This window comes from Merops nubicus, unplaced genomic scaffold (genome assembly GCF_000691845.1).
Source record: "Merops nubicus isolate BGI_N331 unplaced genomic scaffold, ASM69184v1 scaffold2765, whole genome shotgun sequence".
NCBI lineage: Eukaryota > Metazoa > Chordata > Aves > Coraciiformes > Meropidae > Merops > Merops nubicus.
In genome coordinates this window covers 63,447-82,990 of record NW_008610056.1, presented here as the reverse complement: position 1 = coordinate 82,990, position 19,544 = coordinate 63,447, and the positions used below count along the sequence as shown (strand labels likewise).

General features: G+C 38.3%; 1 protein-coding gene across 1 annotated transcript in view; it reads right to left on the bottom strand.

The window, feature by feature from the left end:
* Nucleotides 1-19,544, bottom strand: part of BMPR2 (bone morphogenetic protein receptor, type II (serine/threonine kinase)) — a gene marked incomplete at its 5' end in the record, with an annotated part of 47,570 nt that overhangs the window by 8,079 nt on the left and 19,947 nt on the right. The window contains 7 exons of the mRNA XM_008940753.1: nucleotides 4-140; nucleotides 1,100-1,247; nucleotides 3,022-3,182; nucleotides 4,693-4,807; nucleotides 8,817-9,047; nucleotides 10,950-11,041; nucleotides 11,588-11,698. Coding sequence (XP_008939001.1) covers nucleotides 4-140; nucleotides 1,100-1,247; nucleotides 3,022-3,182; nucleotides 4,693-4,807; nucleotides 8,817-9,047; nucleotides 10,950-11,041; nucleotides 11,588-11,698 — 995 coding nt within the window. The remainder of the gene's footprint in view (nucleotides 1-3; nucleotides 141-1,099; nucleotides 1,248-3,021; nucleotides 3,183-4,692; nucleotides 4,808-8,816; nucleotides 9,048-10,949; nucleotides 11,042-11,587; nucleotides 11,699-19,544) is intronic.

Genomic DNA, 19,544 nt, shown 5'->3' with positions numbered 1-19,544 from the left:
CACCAGGCTGTTTTCCTTCCACGCTTCTGGGAATTTTGGTCTTTGCTTCTCTCTAGACACCAAGACTTGCATATCTTCAAAAGTGGGATGGTTTCCGACTTCTGTCTGGAAAGCCATCTGGTACTCTGGCACAGATTCCCCTGTTAGCAAAAGAAAGGAAGAAAGAGAAAAAAAAATCACCAATTAAAAGGCAGAGGAAGGGCTTTCAGGTGATGAAAGGTAGTATCAAAGCTGCTGTCTATCGAGATGTTCTCCACTTTCCCCCAAAGCCTAACTTCACAAAAAAAAAGCTAAATTAACTGCAAATGAATTAAGTGTTGTTCAGTAACCTCTCAAAGAACAGCATCTTCAAACTTTGCTGGCTGAGTGGCAGATTCAGAATGTCTTGGAGCCTGAAGATGACACCTAATTTCTGTGAAATGTTGTTGACTGAATATATTCATGTCCTTTACTTGGGAGGAAGCCCAGCAAAGTGACAAGTCTCTGCACATGAAGAGCAGCTGTTTGACTACAGAGAGAAGGCTGCATGTCAGATTAATTCTGTATGCTGGATCCTGGGAAGAAGATGGTGGTAGTGACACAATCTCACATGTTACAATTTAAAAGTCTACTTCCTCTTGTTTCATGTTACAGGTTTGGAGGATTTATCTGAATTTTCATTGTTACTAGCTTAAATAAAAGTATGACTGACTGAAGGCTATACAGCACACTCCCATCCATTCTGTCATGAGGAAAGTCTGAAAGACTCTTCAGACACTTTTATCAATTTTAAGAACTGAAAGTACTGCCTGTGCCATCAGCCCAACTCTCAACGTTTGTAACTCTGGACAACAATACTAATGCTCAAACTGCACTTACCATGAGGCCCTCAAACTGCTTAAACAGGTAATTTAAAGTCTTTCAGCCTTCAACATGCTTCACACTCTGACACTCTACTGACAGCAATCACCTTGAACACTAGGTGGCACTGACTTAATGGCAAAAACCATTCAGAAAATGATTTCCCTTCTTCCCTTTAAAATGCTATGGCTAGGGAGTAGCTGTGGTTTTGCTCATACCACTTTCTGCTATTATGTTTTTTCTCAGTTCTTTTAGTTACCTGGGAAGAGGTCTGTACATCTCATAAAGATCTCCCAGTAGATAAGGCCTAGTGCATACATATCTACTTGCTTCAAAGCAGATTCACAGTCCCTCAAGTTGACTGCTCCTTCAAGCACTTCTGGGGCCATATAGCGAATTGTGCCCACCTGGAAAAACACAAAATCCAAGTTTCAAATCAGGAAGCAATTTCCAAATTCAAATTACTATGAAGATTTATTCTTTTTAATACCCTACTTTGTTTGATATTTTCTATAGTTACAGAAAATGCACTTCTCTTCTAATCAATGTCCTCAGTTTCTAGACTCTTACCAGGAGACTAGTCATAATAAAACCCTTCCCCTGCTCTGGCACTTTTTTGTACACACTGACACAAAATAATTTGGTCCCTTAGTCAATGTCCTCATATGCAATATAATAAAGCAGAAATGTTTCTTTTTCCTGAAATGGCTCTGTTAAACACCCAGGTATGTATCATAATGGAAGAGGATGCTGCTGAACAAGGAACTTGCTCTCTTTATTCTTGGACTGTCAGCGAGCCTCTCCTTTACATATTCCATGGTCAAAGGTTATTAACAGCCATGGGAAGTTACCTATCCATTTCCACTAGGAAATATGCTAGGTTAGAGCAATCATTCATCAGTACTTGGTAGGAGAGTATTTTGTCACAGTACTCTTCCATAACCCTAATTTTAAACAGTCATTTCCCTGTTTCTTTGTTCAGTAAGGGAAGACCTAAAAAGAGGACCTGTGCACTAGGTATTATTTATGTAGCACTTGCTTTCTAAGGGAAGCTGATTAGCACTGCAAAAGACATTCTTTGAAAGAAACAGAAAGGTTTTCTGTAGAAGCACAAAGATGGCAAATATACCAAATCATTAAGGATTTCACTCTTTGTTTATAGCAGTCTCACTGTATTTCAGTGGCCTATATTCAGGTGTCAGTGCATTTATGCTTATACAAAGAGAAAACAACTACAAAAAGCACACTTTGAGTCACAGCATCATAAAAAAGAAAACTTGAGAAATCCATTTCCTTCTTTCTGTTCAGAATCCTTTCTAACTCAATCCTAGCAGATGTTTTCCCAGTCTGTCCTTCAATTCATAAGATGATGCAAATTCTGGAGAGCCTTCCTTACCAGTCCATTCCAATCTTTGGCTCCCTTCTGCAGATTAGAAAGGTTTCTTCATAACTAACCTAAATTTTCCTTCTATAACATAAACCCATTACCTCTTGTCCTTTCCACAGTGAATGCAAAGAGTTTCTTCCTTTCTCCTCGTATCAGCTGTTTATGTATTTGAAAACCTGCCTCTGTCTTTACTTCTTTGAAAAACCCTCATTCTTTCATCTTTTCCCATAATGTACTCTTTCAAGCACCCTCTATTACTTTGTCCCTGTTCTTTCTCAGTTGGTCCAGGCCTTTCTATAGGCACTTACTCTCCCAGATGTACCCATTTAAAGACCAGGAAATGGCAGATGCCACACAAAGAAATGGTTGTAGAATGTAGAATTCACCATTGTATGTCACCATTTCAGAAGAATTAACACTAAAACCACCAAAGAACATTCAGTCTACAGTTAACACTTGCAGTACAAGACTGAAGGGACCTGGGCTGCATCACTACAAACAACATGGCAAGCAAACCCACCTTCCATTTTCTCATATCTTACACAGAAAGCTTCAGCCTTCAGGGCTGCTAATTTATCAGCCTTTCAAAATGCTAGGTTTGGTTTTGAGAATAAAGCCAGTTTCTTTCTACCAAGGTTTCAGTCACTCCTCCCCTATACTGCAGCAATTCCCCCTTACAGAAATTGCACCACCTTAACACTCTCCTTGTAACAGCACAAACTACCATTTCTCAGTGTTACTCCCACACCAGTTTGCCCTCCTTAACACACTGGGTTATCCTCATTGGTCCTCACCTCGCTGATGGCTGCGTTATCCTCCTCTCCTGGGCGCACCAGTCTGTTCCCAGTTAACTTCATGGAGAGCCCAAAGTCACTGATGACACACGTCCCGTCGTTCTTCACGAGGACGTTGCGGCTGTTCAGGTCACGGTGGGATATTGCAGGCTTGTAATGATCTGTTTGGACATGGGGAATGGCTTGTTACTATTTAAGCAGTTCTACTGTTTGACAAAATGAGAGAACTTCATTGTCTCTGCTCAGCTATTAGAACCAGAAATTCAATTTATCTTTTAGAAAGCTAATGTTTCTGCTTCTTTACGAGCTCCATAGTATGCTATCAATAGAAAATTGACTGGCACTTAGTGTTTCACTGTATCTATACAATATATTAGGCTACTGCTATATCCTGTTTTAGTGTTTGCCAATAAGCTTGATATTTCAGCATGGTTTTGGCAGGGGAGACCTTGTGTGCTTAAGCACAGACCTCCTGCTGCAGCCCCGAGAGCCATTTCAAAAGCTCTCTCCCACATCCACTCCCCTGTGTCCAACACGACACCCACTGCTGAGGTTCTGATTGGAATCTGTGCCTGCTCAGAAGACATGCAGACAGTTTTATTCCAGGGAGTCTGAACATGTGCATCCTGCAAGGGATCTAATCCTTTCCAAAGAGTAATCTCAGTTGTTCCTTCCTAGCATGCCCAGACCAACCTATGGCTGTCTCTTCTTTAGGATGAAAGGTTTACACATTTTCTGGCTGTTAATGGACACACTTGTCTGCACATTTTGAAACGATGAAGTTAAGATGATAGCTGCAGTTTCAGTGTCATACAGGAATACTGACTTAGGTATTTGCAGTCTTGCACTTCCAACAGCATCTTCAGTTGTCATTCTTTGCTAGAGTTGATGCTTAACATTTGAGATATATGTAGTTTGGAATTTTAATCAAAACATTAGCACCTTAATGTAGATTTAATTATACCATCCTTTTATTTACTGCCAAAAAGCTAACACTTCAGTGCCAGACCATATTCTGCAGCCTGATAGATCTCAGAATATCTGCTTTATACTCACAATACTTCAACTGCTGAAACACTGGCTGAAGCACAAAAGCAGAGATATAAAGATATAAATCCCTATGTTGTTACATCTGGTGCTCTAATAAAACACTGAAAGTCCAACAGTATCGTTTATACACAGTGAAGACCAGGCCCACACCCTTAGACAAAAATCAAGAGATATGATAAATAAAACTACAGTGGAGTTACAAGATTTAATTATTTCTCTTTGTGTATACAGTTCACACACAAACTAAAAATTGCTTTGGTGATTTGTGTCTGAACTGCAAAAACAAACAGAACACCCCATCTGTTTGCTCTCTGCTAGACAGACATCTAGTGCTTCAGGTCTTCAGTGATCTGTTGCCATGATACAGCAGCACTGAACAACTCTGCCTCCTCCTCCTGCCTTTTGCTGGGGCTCTGCTGGCTCTTAGTCCAGTTACCACACAGCCCATAACACTGGACTGTTCAGAAGGAAGGGACAGATCACAAGTTCCAAGTAATCTCTATTTGCATTCATCATTTCCTACTCACTACACTGTCACATGGGAAAAAAGAAAGGTAGGAACCTACTACCTGATAGAAATAAGAGTGCCTTGGACATTCTGGCAGCCCTTCCTGGCCTTACCTCCTCGAGGTAGCTCCGTGTGCAGGTATGCCAAGCCTCTGGTTATAGAGTGTGCCAAACGACAGGAGCTCACCCAGTCACTTGTGTGGAGACTCAAATATTTGCACAAAGAACCCTAAAAAAAAAAAAAAAAAAACAAAAAAAAAAAAAAAAACACCAAAACTGGTTAAAATCATTGTCCAGTTGAATAACTCAAAATCTTTAGAAGAGTCAGCTTTATCCTTTGCTCCTGAATACTGTAATCTTGCCACTGCTTTAGCGTTTACCCAGATGTTCTAAAACACAAGATCAGACCAAAGTTCCATTAATTTCTAGTGCTGCCACTTGGGTTATCTGAACAAATGGAACAGAAAATTTATTACAAAATAGCAGGGACAGCCTTTAGGAATCCTATTTATTATAAAACAAAAGCAAAGCACACACTTGATTTATTCTTCTGAAAGTCTTGCTGAACAACAGAAGAAGAGAGGTAACTACAGACCTAACAGCTTGAGTTACTACATAGTGATTTTTAAACCATCAGCAGGTACAGAAGAATACTCAACAACTTTCACTGGCATTTCTGCATCAAAACAGCAAAAAAAAAAGGCAACCCAGAAAAGGAGTGAGTCCACACACACTGAAGAAACAGGAAAAAAGAAAGTCATATTCCCCTTTTCTTGAAAGGGAAGTTAAATGTGAAAAACTGGGGTTCTTTTTTAGCAGTTGGTGGTGGAGTCTACAAGAAAACCAGAAGGAATGGTGTCAGTTATGATACTGAGATATTCTAGAAATTGAGGCTGCTAGCTGAAACAAGAGATGGATCCTGCAAACTATGACAGCTCTGAATAGCTTTTATGCACAGTCTCCAATGACAATATACTCAGTTTAAACAAACTAAATCCCCATGCATGAAGCAAAAGCCATCCAGTTGTCTCTGCATATGTATTACACTTATAACTACAAAATACCCTGGGTTTGCCTATTTAAATCTGTAATCTTAAAGATGCACCAATTTGTAACATCTTATCACAGTTGCAACTAAAAAACACTTAATTGTAAAATTAGTTGTGCAACCTTTGCTTCAAAAACAATCTGGTATGTGCCATGTGAGTCCATTTGAAGTTGGCATTCAGGTCTGCAAAGCACGTGCAGTTTAGATGCAGGCACACCAATAACAATAAAGTGACTGAAGCATTAGACAATTTTTTTCTAATCCAATCTAAAACTAAACCCAAGTTCTTGACACTCCTTACTAGAATTACAAAAATCTTACAGCTTTTCAGCCTTACCCTGTGCAGAACAAGGAACCCACACCCAGACAACCTCCTTGGTAAAAATACAGACCCAAGGTCACTCATGCAGTTTTACATGAGAGTTTTTTACATTGTTTAAAATGCTTACATGAACTAGATTTTGGTACTAAAACTCAAAAAAGCTGAGAATACATCTAGAAATGAGTTAAAGAATTTTACATCTTTTTTTCTTCTTGTTGAAAACTAAGAACCACACTCTTACTAGCCTCCAACTGCCAGCAGCTTGGGTAGGGTAATGGATTTTCTTGGCTTAGTGGGCTGAGATTCCAGCCTGTTCCAATGGAGGCCACAGGACTGTTGTCATGGTGTGACTAGGAAGCACTCACTGCATAAAGATCTCAAACAGTCCTCAAGATCTTTCTGCTGCAGAGCTTGCTAGCCACCAGATATTTTAAAACTAGCTGGGAGCTGTGATTTTATGCCTGAAGGTTCAATATAAACGACAACCAGAAAAAGTTTTAGTCAAAATTTAGAGAAATACATATTTGTCATTAAGATTATTCTTATCAGAGTCATGGGTTACAGGTTAAAGTGGGGACATTTTTCCAGTTTTAAGTTTTTATAAAATCAATGGCTTTGTTTTAAAAACTCATGAGATTACATATGTGTTTGATAACAAATTTTCTATTGTTCTAAAAAGACACAAATGTCTGACTACTGGGGGGATAATTCTCTGCCTATTATATATTTCCTGCTTGGTCACCCCATGCAACTCACTGTTTATTCACCTACCACACCCCAGAGTACCATCAGAACAGCACGCTGGTTGATAAATACACATACCTTTCCTTTTACTACTTGCTCCCACACTTTCTTTGGTCTGAAGGCACGTTTGGATAACAACAATTTGGTACAAACCTATTGGTCTGGCTTTCACTGAGACAACACCACGAGCTATTTTCTGTGTGGAAATGTTCTGGTTTGTGTGTTCCGAGTTCCAAGAAGGAAGGTGTTTTGAGGAAGAATTATGTTTTGGATGGGGAGTATTTCACCTGCACATCTTGTATGGTTACTCCTTATTGAAGTAAGATTTATGGCTCCAGCCTGAACAGTGCAATTCCCTTTTAGTAGGGCTGTCACAGCAGGCTTCCTTCTATGCTGTTAGCTCAGCACACAGCAGAACATCTGCTCCCTAAATTAAGGATCACACTGTGCATTAATTACACCTGCTGTGCACTTTTGCCAATGACTTCCAAACCACCAGTGGATTGATTTTAGACTAATCTTGCTGTTCTCAATACCATATTGAGGGGGAATCTGATGATATGATGTCATAAGCCTCATCTGTGCGTTTAATCAGATCGTTAACGGATCCTGTTTATATAAGCAACGAGACAACTTTCAATCAAATTACATTTCAGCTGAAAATCCTTTCGTTCAAGAAAACAGCAAGACCAGATCACCTGTTAAGACAGTTTCGCTGTGCCCTCGTAGGAACAGAACACTTGCTTGATTTTGCTTAACCCAATTAGCTGCAAACAAGGCCATGCTGCCAGCACAGAGCCGAGCTGCCGTGCTTTGCTGCTGTCCATCTGCCACGGGCATGACTGAGCTTTTCCCAGGGTCCTTTCCAGTCTCTGCAATCTCTTCTTAGATGCCTATCTCTTACGAGCTGACATGATCAAGCGTGTTCTCATTTAGAAGTTTCACTTGAGATATTCTTTATATATTTATGAAGTGCTGTGTTGCCTTCAATTTTCATATATATTTAGCTATTTATATATGCACACACATTTACTTTCAACACAAGCATATATGTGTGTATACACAGAGCCTAAAACTCCTTAAGACAGGCTGTCGTCACTGCTACTTGTTACTGTTCTGTTTGGTTTTGCTACTTCAATAAGCAGCTTTTGTTCTACTGTCCCCATAACAAATCAGGCCTCAGCCATCACCTTTACACACTGGAGGAAACACAATATGAGTTTGCTTGCTTGAGACCAAAAAGCTCATTTAAAAAATTAACTGAACAATTAATGTTCTTTCCCATACACAAACAAAAAAAAAACCCCTAGGTTAAACTGTGAAACAATTTTTTTTGCATTTTCATATATATATATATATAACCCCCACATACATTACATTTGATGTTTTTTCATGGAAGCAATTCACATTTATGTTAAATATATTTTAAAACATTTTTGATTCTATACATGTGTACACATGCAGAGGGAGTTAGGAACTCAAATCAATGACTTTGAGGGATGCAAGCATTCAGTTAGCTAAAAACATTGTAAGATATTTTTCTGGAAAGTAAGGCTGCCTTCTTAAAACCTGTCCTACATCATCAATATATGGTACAGTGAAATAAATACAGTAAAAAGAAATCTTTAAAGACAGTAACAGGATAAAAAGCCAACATGACTTACAGTACCACAAACTAGTTTGACAACAATATTGTATCTATTATTATTCTTACCTCCACCATTTACAGCTGAGTGAGGTCATAACTACCATAACAGAGATAAAATGTCTTAATACTAAGAAGCTTTAAATTTATTGAATTATTTTTAAGTAAAAACAACTCTTCAAATTCTGCCCTTGAATATTGCACAGCTGACTAAAAAATCTTGCACTATAACCAAGAGCAAATTCTACAGCTAAGAATTTGTAAGACTATATTTGGTAGCACTAACTGGGGAGTCTTAAGAGGGTATTGCAGTAAACCACAAGAAGGTTCATTAAAATTGTAATTTATATGGATTATTATTACATTACCGTGCAAGAAGTAGCAATTAAAAACCATGAGCAAATACTGAAGTACATCCTTTTTACGTGGCTATTCTTAGAAATCTAAACCAATTGGATTGATTTCTTCGAAGCACTTACATTGGGGTAATATTCCATCACCAATAAATATTCCATACGGCCATCTGCAGTGAATCTCTCATCCCCCACAACGAAGCGGGCGATGTTGTCATGTTCCATCAGTGGAATCCTGTAAATGTTCCTCTCGTTGATAAAGTTCTGACGATTAGCAAAAGAAAATACTTTCACAGCAACTGGGCGTTCATCAAGGGAGCCTTTATACACCGCCCCGTAGCGACCCCGGCCAATCAGCTGCAAAACAAAGTCATTGACTGCTTCACAAAATAGTAAACAAAGATAAAATCCAAATTTTCAGTTTACAAAGATTGTACGCTGACTTATACTATAAAAAAAGTAGTGAAAAAAGTAGTGAATATAGTGAATATTTTGTATGGAAAACTAGATGCTATCATAAAGCTATGTTGGAGCTGGAACACTCGGCATAGGCCAACTTACAAAACAGATCCATAGTCTGAATACCCAAGCAAATAAATCATAAATTACCTATTCAGCAGTTTTAGAACAGAATCAATAAAATCCATGTGTTTTGTGCTGCTAATTATCTTATTAAACTTTTGCCTACTAAACTTTTACAGCTTTTATGTGATCAATTTTCATTCACTCCAAAGATCACAGACATTAAGTTACACAGTTTAGGCTTAGAATAGCATTAAAAACTGTACCTCTTACATTAGTAATAACAATATATGCACTCATTGTGCCAAACATGTATTTTGTCTGATACCAAACAGGTTTGAACAGAACAGAGTAACTAATTCTTTACTACCTGTGAATCTTGGTCCTAGCCCTCACTATGCTAGACAGTCTTCACTCAACAGCCTCCCCCATCTCCATGGCAACTGAAGAAAGATGCCATCTCTGCTCTCAAGCAAAATGTAGGGCCACCTTCAGGAAGAGTCCTAGTTTCTAAAGCTCAATTAATTCTAACTACATAAGGCTTTAAGTATTGATTTAATTCAAATATTTTTGAGGAAGACCTAGACATGAAAATGTAAGGATTTCATGGACCAGTGCCTTTTTATTTTTTAAATACTTACAAATGGAGGAGGAACAGAAAGCAGAAGGGATTATAAAAAGTAATCTTTCTAATGTTGATAAAATTGTCTAACAGGAAAATTTTCAACAATAAAGTATCTTTTAGCAGATAGACTTCCATTTCTCATTTCCTTCCACATCAGGTGCTGCTTTTTCCAAGACTGTATATCAGTATGAGTAATTTCATCTGGGGCTTTGCACACTTCTACAATACACATCCTCATACTCTGGTAAACTCTGCCTCAAGGACTTTTTTTGTTGGCAGAAGGCACCCAAACATCTTTGCTGATTAGCCTGCTGTCACCATTAGCCCAGACCACACTGCATGGTCTGCATCTCTAGGTGTGATTTCTAACGGGCACTAAGAACAAAAATACTCTCTGAATCTCTCAGCCATTCTACTAATTTATTTACAGATAAAAGCTTTTAAAAATTCCATAAGCCCTATCAAGCATACCAACTGAAAGCATAACATCTTGCAGTTTTCTGATGATACATCTAACACCAAGCTGAGCAGAAAGTTCTGGTTGCCCTCAAGTTGCCATGGAGATAGAGAATACCCCACTGTGAAGAATGACTATACATAAATGCACCACTACTGACACATACTGCCCTATCTGCAGCAAAATCTATATTCCAATAATGTTATAGAGCTTTTCAAATCACTACAGTAGGATACTGTACTTAAAGCTATCAGTGTCAATTAAAAAGATGTCTCTTCTGATGCAATGCTGAAATACAGCACATTCCAGCTTCCCCCACTACTTCAGTGTTTGAAGTTATGTAGATAGGGTGCTTAGGGACATGGTTTAGCAGTAGACTTGGTAGAGTTCAGGTGATGGTTGAATTGATGATCTCAAAGGTCTTTTCCAACCTAAATGATTCTGTGATTCTCAAGGTAGAACATGCTCTACCCCATACTAACAATATTACTAACAAAACCAGGTAATTGTCCTTTCTTTTTGAAGTTGTGGTTTGAAAGAAAACATTACAGGAGCACTGATAGATTTATTTCTGTAACTCTGCCTGGGAGGTGATATGACCACAACTGTTACATTGAATGAAATTGAAGATTAAGAAACCAAGTTGAACAGGTACCTCCAACAATTTCAGATTATCCAGATCCAGTGAGGGCTCTGATGCTGCTGCCTCCATCATGTTCATACTGTGCAAACCTTGTTTACGGTCTCCTGTGGAAGGAGTTTGGGAGGGAATCAGACACTTTCCTTTTTTTGCCATGCTACAAGTGAACACAATACAACTTACCTGGGACTTGGCAGAAAGACGTATTGTAGGCAAGGACATAAGTGAAAAGGAATCCTTTAAAATCTTCTCAGAGTCAGTAAAATCTGCAGTGAAGGTGCTTGTAGCTAAAAACTTAAGGCTATCCACTACAAAACTATTTTGATAATTGAATGTTATAACATATATATGGTAATAATGAATAACAATAGAGAAATTCACACCCTCACTTAAGCTGTGTTGAGCAGAGGCTTTGTGGAAGAAGATTTAGTCCCAAAATGCCAGCCTGGAGAAATCTGAAATCTCTCTGGACTGTTATGAAAAGGATATCACCATAAACTGTCAGAGGGAAGAAGAGGGAGCATTATGTACAAATATATAATAGGGACTGGGGAGACCAAAAGACATATGTATAACTTTGAGAAATAGTCAAAAGAACAATTAAAAATGAAAAACAAAACAAAACCAAACAGAACAGGATTGTCATACCCTACCTGCAAGCATTCTGTATCCAAAGAACAGAGCAGCAACCAGAACAGCCAGCACAGACACAGATGCAAGGGCAATAACTATAGTCTCATCTCGATGAAAAGAATGAGAAGAATCTGAAAGAAAACAAGATGAAGATGCTTTAATTGCAAATTTGAAAGAATCAACACTATAAACCATGTAATAATTACTACAGCAATGAGGGGGAAAAATTGTACTCTGGATTGTAAGACAGTGCACGAAATTCTTCTTAAAATCTAGGATGGCAGAAGACCTGATCAGCTCAAACACAGCTGAGCACGCAGTCATCGGCAGCTCTTCCCAGTCCAACTAGTAATAACTAGTTTTATTGAGCCTTTTTAAAAATAATATTTGATTTTTGTCAAAATATAAGTATCTTTTTCTTCCAGAGGGGGGAATATTTTTCATGAAAATATCTCATGTAAGCTTAAATGCTTCTCCACATCAGATCCCAGTCTTCCTTCATGCAGGCATATAAAAATTCAGCCACTTTAATATAGAAAATTACTGCAGATACTCCTCTGATGTCAGAATCACTGGAATGTGGCACTACAAGACCTCATTTACTTTGGCTTCAAAACCAAGTTTGGGAACTATGTTTAAACTTGCCTTATATATTGCTAAAAGTACTCCTTAAAAGACTGTAATGAGACCTAGCTATGCTAAAACCACAAAACATAAAATGCACACAAGGCTTAAATATTGGGTAAATTTTTAGGTGAGACTGAAATACAATTTATCCCAGTCTACGCGAGCTGAATAAACTGACAAATTCACTTTGCTTGAACTGCATTTAAAAGAAATTAAACACAGTTAATTTACTCCAATTCTCACTGTGGATACACACAGTAGAACCAGATAAGAAGAAAAAGTAAATTTAAAAGACAACAGCTTCCCTTTCAATATAGCCATAATGGCAAAAGGAAATAATAAAAGGCTGGTGAAACCAAGTGTCAGAGGGAATTTCAGCTGTGAGACAGAAGTATGTGAAAAATCACCAACCAAAAATAACATGCAGCTTGTATCTCATAAACCCTTTAAATAAGAGAGAGTTTGTGACAATCACAACATCATCAAATTTAAATTTGTTCTGTCAAAAGAAATACCACCACTTATGGGTTTGGTAAAATAAGTTCAACTAAGAAAATAGGCTATTGCCACAGAGCATTGTACTGTGGAATAAGAATTGTGACTTCCACTGCAAGATTACAGATACACATTACAATTCCCATCTAAACTATTAATACAAAATGTATACATACATTTTATACATACATACATATTAAAAAACACAACATCAAAAAGGAAACTGTTAGATCACACCAAGCTATATGAAATAGCACACGAGTATAAGAAGCTGAGTAATTGCTGGCAGGGAAATCAGAATTTTTACTTTCATATTTTTGTGAATGGAATTTACATTTTATTGCTTTATCTTTTAAAATATATAATATATGTAGTGGGTTTTGGATCAGTTCAACACAGTGGCTAGCACATATTAAGAAAAAGCAGGTTTTGAGCAGTTGAACTTTTTGCTATAAACTCAGCTGTATTTCTTTAACTATGCAAGGAGGTTGCAGCTATTTACAACCTCCTCGTTGCTGAACATTCAGCAATCTTTTCCACCACTGTCTGCCACATGCTATCTAATGCCTAAGTGTGATTGCTCTACTTTAGTTCTTCTTAAAATCAAAGGGTTAACAACATGCCTCCATCACGAGGGCCCTCCTCTGCCCTGGAACAGGATTTTGCTGTTCTTCCACTCATCCCATGGCCCAGGGCAAGGGAATCCTGAGCAACATGGGTTATTTAGCAGCTCTGGCTGCACTGACACACTTGCTCTGTCTCCTGTTAGACACTTGTGAATGGTGGCATTATGCAGGCTGCAGACCTACTAGAAAGTCTCCAAATAACAACATTTTGTGCCAATCAGCAGTAGAAAAACATGCAGAAAGAAAGGATCCTTGCGTTCTCATTTCTCCATGGACCATCCCCACTCGGGGCTTTTTCTTTATGGGTAGCCATGCAGCTGCCAGGTAACCTCAGAGAACTTCTGTGGCCATCAACAGGAAAGAATGTTTTAATAATCTTTTAAGCAAAGTTGTTTCTTAACAAATCTTAGATTGGCTTATTTTGAACTGATTTTTAACTCTTATAAACATTTCAAAATAATGTTGTCAACATTCCAACAGCCAAGTCAGTCCTACAGTGAGAGTTACTGTTGTCGGGTTGCTAAGCAACATTTATAAATTTAAGAATAAATACAAATTTCTTAATGAGGATAACTGAACATCTCAATGAGGTGGTAACCTACAGCTCAAAACAGTATGAATGGCCAGTCATTTCCCAGTGAGGGGGAAGGACAATTTTACTGTCTTTTACCTGTAAATCTACATAAAAAGAAAAGCACAAAACAAACACAATGACAAAAAGCCCCAATGGTCCCAAAACCTCTACAAAGAGTATTATTTCTACCTGCCCTCTATCTGCTTTGCATGGCTAACAACAACTTTTGCTGTTGGTGGATTAGCAATCTTTCTTAAAGAGAACAAAAAGGATATGTCACTTTTTGACCCATTTTAAAGCCTTCCAAAGCTTAACAAGACTTTTATTAACCAATTCGCTTTTTTCAATTTCTCTCTTTCTTTGGACATATTCCATCACCAGCTGCTGACTTGCCTTCAAATGTCTAGATAAGAAATGCTAGCAAAGCAACATAGGACCTCTCAAGGCATCTGCAGATGTTCAAATTTCCTCTTTTATCCACTTTTAAACTAAAACAATGCATATTTTATATATACATATGGATACACACACATGCCATATGTCTTTTGGTGTAACTTGGTGACACATTTTAACTAACTCACCAAAAGACACATCAGTGTGGGTCCATAAAAGTAACTACAGACCTTCAAGCAAGGCACTTTTTCAATAAGAATGTGAAATTGTCAAGGTTTAGGAGAGTGCTGGCCCCTCAAGGAATGACAGACAGCTCTCTGTTACACACACACACAAATTTCTTTTCATGTTTTCTTCCATGAACTCAGAGTCTTGTCTGAAACGATCATTTTTTCTGTCATGTCATAGCACAAGCTGATGGTCATGGTAGTGTTGGGTTGATGGCTGGACTTGGTCTTAGAGGTCTTTCCCAAACTTAATGATTCTATGACTTCAAACGTGTAACTACCATTCAACAATCTCGTTTTAATTTTTGGATCATTACCAATATTTGGGTATCTCTTTAGTGATAAATACAAACTTAATGAAAAACAAAGTGTCCAATACTACCTTCAAATTTCAGAACAGGAACACTGGTCTCAATATTATCTCAATATTATACCCTAACCAATGTATAGCATAAAAAACCTAATAGCATATGGTGAACAGAATTAGCTGCAGACTCCAGAAAATCCAATGATTAAGGAGTTGACTCCTGAGCCAAATTCTACCTACACTTGCATGTGGAAGGTATCAGCAAGCTTTCTCAAGTTTACATTACTGTAACTGAAAGCAAAGGTTTGCACAGTTGCTTTTTTCACTGCTATTTATACTTGAGTTTTTTTATTTCCAACTTGCACTTAGGCTCCCCACTCTAAAACAAAATCTGCCAAAACAAAAAAATAAAACTAACAGAAACTGTTCTGAGGCCCAAAACACCTTAAGAGCCAACTTCTTCTCCCACTTGGACAGGAAAGCGAGAGCACAGCTCACAGGGCTACTGACTCTTCAAGCAACAGCCTGAGGATGCCATTTAAGTGACCCAGCACACACACGCTCCTGTCTTGAAACATTCCTGCAGTAACTCTTATACTAGTCAACATTTTTCTGGAGTTCACCAACCCCATCACAAGGAAATATCACAGCAAATGGTGTAAGTCTTTGGTTTTTAATAAGAAAGAGAAACAAAGCATGACTCATTAAAGCAGAGACAACCTCCTTCTGTCTGGGGAGCAGCTGGTAACCAACAAGCCACCGTTCCCAGAAGCGTCCTGATTTCACCACCAATAAAGAGCTTGGGTTTGGGTTCCAAAAACCCGAGTACAACAGCTCCTGTGTACAGAGAGAACTTTGTTAAAGGTACACACAAATAACTGAGTGTGTATTTCAGAGCAAACTGTGAAGGGCAATGCTTCTAAAGCTCCGTTATAAGTGAGTCATCTGGCTGAACCCAGCCCCGCAGTTCGGATACTGCCTGCAGGCGCTTCTACCACGTTGGGGATTTCTCTCTCCTCTCAGGCACCACTGCCATAAGAGTTTCCAAACACTTCGACAATATATTTGGTAAATTCTTTTTTAAAAATTATTCTTCCATATTGTCACACGTGGAGGTTGTCTGCTGCTGCCTTCCTAACTCTCCCCAGGAACGACACAGAATGAAGAACGCTGACAGTGCTAACAGCATCAGGAAGAATAGTAGTTTTCCTTCAAATTAACTTTTTCACCACAAACATAAGCTTATAAAATTAATTAATGCAAAAGTATTCCAATCTGTGCCTATGCTTGAAAAAGGTCATTTTTATTTCTCTGTAAATTAACTTCCAAAAATTAAAGCCTCTCTTGCATGTTTCCTGTTTCCATTCTTTAAAATTACCATTTATCATATTAACACAGAATATTTTGAGAAATCAGAAAAAACTGAGACAAAACTAGGTAACAACAGCAAATGTCAAGAGTCTGTAAACAAAGAACCAGAATGAGGAGGCATGATTCCTGTATCTTCCTTTCTCATCAGCAAATACTGTGAAACCTGCAGAGAGTTATTCCTCCCACCATCACTCCTCTTAGATCCCCCAACCCAAAATATCTTCCCTCTTCGGCCACTCCAGAGAAAGCATCAGCTAACCACCACTACAAACATTACTGCATCAGTTCAAGCACCAAAGCCTGTGCCGTGAAGGGAAAATATTCCCCCCTGGTTGACAAACTGTGAGGAACCCACCCAGAGTTTTCACGTTTCCTGCTTCACCATTCAGTAGACTGCCGTCCCTGACATTACTCCTAAAATTACAATGTATGAAGTCAATGGAATGGGAAACGAGGTGAAGGAAGGATAATCTCTTCCTTATGGGAACTGACAGCTGTCCTCCCTGTCACAGGAGCTGAAAACTCCTCTCTACCACTATAGCAAAGGTGCTACACCATGACAGCCAAAGAGCTCCCTGGGATACCGTAGAGACCACTCATGGGGAGACAGCCTAAGACAGCCCTGAGGGAAGGCAGTCAGTGTTAGCCATGCTGAAACACTCGGGATCCCATGGGAAAAATCCCATTGCATAGTTAAAGGCTCTATCACAACAGAAACGCACAAGGAGGTGGCCTTAAAACTATGCAAGCAATGACATTTTTTCCTTCATGTTTGAATATGAAACCTTAGAGTTTGAAATGTTGCTTCAATGCTCTATATTTATATGAGGGGGAAGCATATAATAAAGGACATTTGCACAAAGATTTCCACCAGACCTCTATATTGCTGTTAAAGCTTTTCTGTTTTTAGAAATCTGCCTACTCTTCATGTAAATGACTCACAGCTGTGTATCTGTCACACAGTAGTAAATAATTCCAGAAAATATATGTGTGTATTTAAGTTTAGATAAGCATTGTATAAAAACATTTTGGAGAAACATATAATTATTCTATATAATGATTAGCTGTTTTAAAAATAATTACCTATGTTCCCACAGAATTTCTGGTATCAAACTACAAGAAGCCAAGCGGTCTTACAGCTGATGGGTACCAAAATATTAATATTTAAATTGCCATATCACCAAGGAAGTAGCAATGTTAGTATCCAACAAGTTAGGAAAACGCCATCCTTTAACCTTCACAGCACAACTGTAACATCTGATTCTTCAAAACACCCACAGCTGATGGACCCTGATCAGTCAGCAGTTACACAAGGACTCGAAGATCTGCCCAGACAGATCCCTTTAAAGAGAAGCAGAGTCTTCACGCCATCCCACGGCTGTTTCCGTGATGTGATGGCTTCAATATGTTCATTGGCAATCTGTTGCAGAAATTGCTTTTCCATTAAGGAATCTTAATGTTATTAAGGATGAGAAGAGAAGCGTGAGGGAAAGCTTTCGGTTCAGTCACCACCACAGCACGAGAGGGAAGGCTCAAGGGTGGGGGCAACGCGGCCTTCGGCTGCAGATGACTGCAAATATGCTCTGCAGATTGGAGAAGAGGGTTTTCAAGTATAATTAATTCTATTTGCTTTTAAAGTTGCATTTCCTTTCACAAGGGCCCTGCCCAGCTTTTGTAACAGCAATAAGATCCTGGTTCTTTGAAAAAACACACCATTAGCAATCTTTTCCAAGGGCCTACACATTGCTTACATAAAACACATCCTAGGAATCTTCCCCAAAATGTAAAATAAGCCCCATCCCTTACTGCATTCTAGCAGCGTGTTCCAACCAAACCAAAGCACCTCATCAGGTCTTTTTTCTTCTCCTTTCTGGACAGTAATCAACATTTCTTTCCAACCAACTGGCCACTACCTCATTCCTGATCCCTGTCCTACACCAAGAAAGTTCAGTCTTCATCATGCTAGAGTGAATGACAAGAAAGCCTCAAACACCAACACTCTACTGAAATGACTCAAGCTATTTTAAGTCTTAAATTCATTCTGTGCAGGGAAGAAAATGTGAAAGGAGAAAAAAAAAAAAGCAGAGGAGTTGTAACAAAGAAATATATTAGCACGCTTTTAAATACCATGGACATAGGTCAGACTTTCCTATATGCAAACAAGAATCCCAATCATGCTGCCCTCTACACCAGTTTCATTAAATGCATTTACACTCACATTTTTAGCTATACTGGAATAACAAAGTCAGAATAGCTTTACAGTTCTATTCTACACACCTTTACAATGAACTCCAACAGGAGCTATTGCCAGTTTTGCATTAAACCTCTGCAGATCTTAGAATGATGGAAGGGAAAAAAAAAAAAAAAAGCATTTGAGAACAATTTTTGCCATTCACCTTTTATAGGTACATGTTTTAAAACAGCTATTACCCTAATTCTGATTTATGAGCCCATATACTTGAAGTGAAGCTGCATCCTTCTGTAAGCACTTGACGTATTATTAATAAAATTAAAAGCCATGTGCATTTTGTAATAAGACAGTATAAAATGTAAATATCTGAAACCCAGTGGTGCGACCACCTTCAATACTTAACCCAAGTTAAGGTAAGGAACACTATTTCACATACAATTTTTGGAGGCACCTGAATGCACAATGAAGTTAGTGAAAAAATTTCTGTGGAGGAAGACTGAGCACTTGGTGCTTGTGTAGATGGAAAATACAATGGGAACTCTTTTTTTCTATGGGAGATGGTGCAACATTCTTAAACAAAATAATCCTGCCAACCAGTAACCCTAAAGCAATTCTCTTTCATAAGTGAAAACGGATGTTTTCCCTGGACTTAAGAGCAAATCCTTGGTTTCTAGTCTGCTGGCTTAGATGAAGCAGAAAATTTGCACTTAGTTCCAATCATTCCATTACTTGAAGGAAAGATTTAGACAGTCATGAATATATGAATCCTTTTTCACACTTAGCATCACTGTATTTGACTAATTTTAAATTTTTATATAAAATCTTATATACTTATCGTCATAAACTGTCCTTTATAACACATCTTTTCATGCTTTTCTCCACATCAGCAGAGCTACAATTTTAATTCATTTTTCACATAATCACATTGCTGTATGGAACCTGGGCTGTAAGAAAACACCAGACTCTCATGAGACTTGCAGTAACATCACAACCTGTCAATGATGCATCACAAATCCCATCTACCTCCTCAGAGAATGCCTCAAAACATCATCCAGTTTGGGCTGTAAAATTTAGTTTCCATAACGTGCTCCAAAGAAATCCTACTACAGGCAGAAGTCAGTCATTCATGATGGCAGAGTTTCAGTGGTACATCCTCCTTTAAAAAT